Source organism: Pecten maximus, chromosome 10 (assembly GCF_902652985.1).
Source record: "Pecten maximus chromosome 10, xPecMax1.1, whole genome shotgun sequence".
In the NCBI taxonomy this organism is placed as follows: Eukaryota; Metazoa; Mollusca; class Bivalvia; order Pectinida; family Pectinidae; genus Pecten; species Pecten maximus.
The window spans coordinates 22177510-22182587 of record NC_047024.1 but is presented as its reverse complement, the minus strand read 5'-3'; the positions used below and the strand labels follow the sequence as shown (position 1 = coordinate 22182587).

At 38.4% G+C, this 5078-nt stretch overlaps 1 protein-coding gene across 1 annotated transcript; it reads right to left on the bottom strand.

The window, feature by feature from the left end:
• Nucleotides 1–2341: 2341 nt before the first annotated feature.
• Nucleotides 2342–4048, bottom strand: LOC117336592 (polypeptide N-acetylgalactosaminyltransferase 4-like). The gene has a single exon (XM_033897204.1). The coding sequence runs from the start codon at nt 4046–4048 to the stop codon at nt 2342–2344; it is 1707 nt and encodes a 568-aa protein (XP_033753095.1).
• Between the last annotated feature and the right edge of the window lie 1030 nt (nt 4049–5078).

The window sequence follows — 5078 nt, the reverse complement described above, 5'->3', positions numbered from 1 at the left end:
TATTTTTCTTGATTTTTTTGCCACTTTTGATTGGCTGAAAAAAGGAGACAGCGGTCAATTTTTACGGGTGGTCGCGTCACATTTTTCCAGCGAATTTGACCCTCTTTGCTCTATCATTCATCCACCTTTTCTTTCTCGTATGTTTGTGTCTTTGCTGTGTTTATCGCCCTGTGAATAGACAGGGTCATTTTGAGGCGGGATCTCATTGTAGTAGTTGGTGACTACCTCACTTAACAACATATGGAAGGCCCGTCGCATTCCATGCAGAGCAATTACCATAAAATGTCTAGTCCAGGGACATAACCATGACAACAAAGACAGGCCAGTTTCTCTGATTCCGGAGAGACAAACCGACACTGGTAGGGTACTTATATATTCGTGGTTATTAATCATAGCGCAACATTTGGTACCTGCGGCTAGGTCCCATCTCGGGACAAGCACGGAATATAAGCATCGTGTTAACAACTTTTAATACATTATGTGAGACAAATTAGCTTGTTGAGTCACTTTATACAAACAAAAAAGTGTAATTAACTAAAGGTTACAATGTAAACAACTACATGTACGTGAATGGGTCTGAAATACGGCACGTGATCATAAGAGATATAAAATGAATTTGTGGGTATCATACAGAAACAACATAGAATACAGATAAAATAACGAAATCATATTTCAAATTCAAAATCGATTAAACAAAGGTAAAATATATACAAAATGCAGACATGCATGGAGACTTCTGAAAAAAGGACCAGGTTCTCCGAGAGTTTTAAACGTCTTCTGCTTTATCGACGATATCCGCCATACAAATCTAGGTCAAATCGACAACACCCACCATACAAATCTAGGTCAAATCGACAACACCCACCATACAAATCTAGGTCAAATCAACGACACCCGCCATACAAATTTATGTCTTATCGACAACACCCACCATATAAATCTAGGTCAAATCGACAACACCCACCATACAAATCTAGGTCAAATAGACAACACCCGCCATACACATCAAGGTCAAATAGACAACACCCACCATACAAATCTATGTCTTATTGACAACACCCACCATACAAATCAAGGTCAAATCGACGACACCCGCCATACAAATCTATGTCTTATTGACAACGCCCACCATACAAATCAAGGTCAAATCGACAACAACCGCCATACAAATCTGTCTAATCGACAACACCGGCCAAACAAATCTAGGTCAAATCAACAACACCCAATATACAAATCTAGGTCAAATCGACAACACCCGCCATACACATCTAGGTCAAATCGACTACACCCACCATACAAATCTAGGTCAAATCGACGACATCCAACATACAAATTTAGGTCAAATCGACAACACCGACCATACAAATATAGGTCAAATCAACGACACCCACCATATACAATGTAAATATAGGTCAAATCGACGACATCTACTAAACAAATCTAGGTCTAATCAACAACACCCAGCATACAAATCTAGGTCAAAAAGACGACACCCACCATAAAAATCTAGCTCAAATCGACGAAACCCGCCAAACAAATCTAGGTCAATGCGTCGACATCTACCTTACAAATCTAGGTCGAATCGACGACACCAAACATACAAATCTAGGTCAAATCAACATCAAACGTGCAAATCTAGGTCAAATCAACATCAAACGTGCAAATCTAGGTCAAATCGACGACATCCGCCATACAAATCTTGGTCAAATCGACGACACCCACCATACAAATCTAGGTCAAATCGACGACACCCAACATACAAATCTAGGTCAAATCCGGGTTCATTCACAATCTCAAATGAGAGTTAGTGCGGTGACAACGGAACCACAAGGTATATCAACAGACATAAAGAAGTCATACTTTATTATCGCATAAGGAAATGGAATATTTACAGATATCACAAGTGGAAAAAAGACAAGCAGGTCAGATGTATTGTCTATTTAGATACAATGACGTCTAAGGATCAAAAGTTCATGTAATCGTTTACTATGTGGTGCTTAATTAAACACAAGTTACTACAAGTTAGGTGTCGATAACTACATGAAATTGATATACGTCAATCACACCAGCAAGGGATATTTCACGTGTTCTTAATTCCCATTAGCGTGAGTAAATATTAGGAGAGAGCTCGATATAATGTTAGCAAATTTGCAGATTCCCTACCTCTTTTTATCCGGGGAAAAACAAGTTTAGAAATATAGTCAAAATAATTGATATCAAATTGCGTAGCAAGAGCAGGCGATGACCTAATCTGGTTGTAAGTATCAACTATATAAAGTGTAAATATGAAATTAATTATCATTTCTGAAATCCAATTTGTTCAGATATATTTATTCCCTAATTATAAGTAATTTGATACTTTGTACAATTTTTGAAGTTCCCACTCTGTAGCCGTGTTTGATTTGTCACACGGCATTAAAAAGGCGACCTGTAGCTTCCCAGATTCCAAGTCCTTGGGTACCTGCGCGACACATTTAGTTCCAATTAAATCAGTATAAACGAGCTGCTTCCCATCAAATCTAAACTTACCACTTACGGTTGATGAACAAGAAGACACGATTAGGAAGTTATTTCTAACATTAACACACTTCCCGTCAACCATCAACCGACCATTCTGAAGCAAAGCAAAGTTTCGGACTTTATAGTAAAAGTAGCAATCCCCAATGGCTATAACAGGATACGGCTCAAAGTCAAGTTGGTTTGTAGGCCCAAAACAAGCATTTGAACCAAGGTTCCGTAAATGTCCGAAATATTCACTTCCTTCCGGTGGAATCTCCAATTCAGGAAAAACGTGTTTTAAAAACCAGCTGAAGTCTTTGCACTTGAACTTATTTTTGATGGTATCCATTCCGTTGTACTTTTCAAAGAGTTTCGGTGGTATTGCAAACCCAGAATTAAACTTGTAAAAGTATTTCCTATAACTTCCTAACCACATTTCCGCGGTACGCTTATTGTTATATACAAGGTCGGAGTACTGCGTTTTGAAGGGATGACCATGTTTATGAATGTGAGCAACATGAGAGCATGGCGATATTTTCATACTTCCTCCACAAAGCCAAACTCTCACGGATAGCTCAATATCTTCACCACCCCAAGTGCGCATGCCTGTGTCAAGTCCTCCGATATCTTGAAAATAATTCCGGTTTGCAGCAAAAGCACATCCAACAATAGCTGGAGTGTTGAATGCTTTTGTTGGTTCGGCTGCAACATCAGTTTCTTGTTTTAGTGTTAACGGGACGTATTCATACGCCATACTCCATCGGAAATGACCTCGCATATTATTCCGAAAGTATGGTTTGTACTCGAAAGTTTCCGGATCAATTAAATCAATAGAAGGCTGAATTATTGTCGTATAGTTTATGCCGATTTCGTACAATATTGGTTCCAACCATCCAACATTAACTTCCGTGTGGGAATCTAAAAATACGACAACATCGCCTGTTGCTATCTGCGCCCCTACGACTCTCGATTTCATTGTGCCGAGTCTTTCTTTCGCTCTATATATTTTCATGATACCAATCTCTTCAGCATATTTTTCTAGGGGTGCTCCTAAATGGTCCAGATCGCTCCTGTCGTCCATGATAATGATTTCCTTCAGCAGCAACGAGGGCGAACGATTTAAAATGCTGTTAATGGTTCGCTCTAACGTTGACCACGGCTCGTTATGAAGTGGTACTACAATGGACGCCAACGGAAGTGACGCAATATCATACTGATTAGACGCGCACTGGACAGGGCGTGTGTCTGGAACATCTCGAGTCACTGACGTCCTGTGGGTCTTGTTCACATTGATGTGAAAACGATTTGGATCTGTGTATTTATATATAGAAATGTTGAATTCCTTAATTATTTCTGAATAACTTTTTCGAAAAGTGTTGACTCTCACCGATGATTTTGCCGCACCCAATACACCAATATCTAGAGAGGGATGATAAGATTTGGTGATCCAAAGCAACAACACTGCCCAGGAAAGTACTAGCATCACCAGAAACAGTTTTCGCCATTTTCTTGACAAAAATCTCGAACACATCTCACTAGATTCAAACATTCGTGTTCACTGCTTAAACGACAGTTATCCGACTGACTGAAAATGCAGATTTCACTCTTAACTTAACTTAATGTATGGAAGACTAGTGATAAAAGAAATTCAAACGCAGGGAAATTCGAGTGTAGGTAATATTTCATCATCGGTTTGACTAAAACTTAATGTAAATTTATACACACACACATTTATATATATATACACCTGTGCAAAATGCGAAAAAATGTGGATCTATGTCTTTGTAGACAGAATTGACAACCATCCTTTATTCTTAATTGAAGCAATATGTCGGAATTGCTCAACGACGGATAAACACGTGTTTTCCATACGAGCTTCCATATACGTCCATCGTAGTGATCAATCAAACCTGTCAATCATGAGTATCAAACGTAAGACCTTTCGGGTAGAGTAATTTGCATATGTCTGGTTATGTTTCTGTACAAGCCTTTGGCAAGTTCCTGTGCGTTATATATGAATAATTGTTGATAAACAAATATAAGGTTTACGTCCGTTGAACATCGCTTGAGAAAGGGATTTGAGAAGGCAAACTTCCATTTCCAGTCGATTGATTGAAGACAGTATGGTTGAAGGTTATATTTCTTTACTTGGGGCGTGGTATGTCTCGTATACTACAATTTGGTGAAGACGTACCATAAACAGGCTACGGTTTACTTAAAGGGATAGGGGTATAAAGTCAGATTTATGGTGATGTACGGGTCGCCTGGAACGATCAGTTGACAGAAAGGACAGTGGTAATCACACAGACGATAATCCAACAATGCATAAGTACCTTATTATTATTACACTCCCTATTTAGAGAAGCATGAAGAAATATAATTATCTCACATGTAAGTACACTCAAAACGTTACAGAATCTAAAAAAGCATTCCTGAACGAAAGTAAGAATGACTTGCAAACCAAAAATTATTTTATTTTAAATACATGTATATTCAAATGCTTGATCGCTTTGCAATATTTTTTGATATGCTATTTTCACATATTAAATGAAAATATGGAGTACAATTGTTCATAAGAC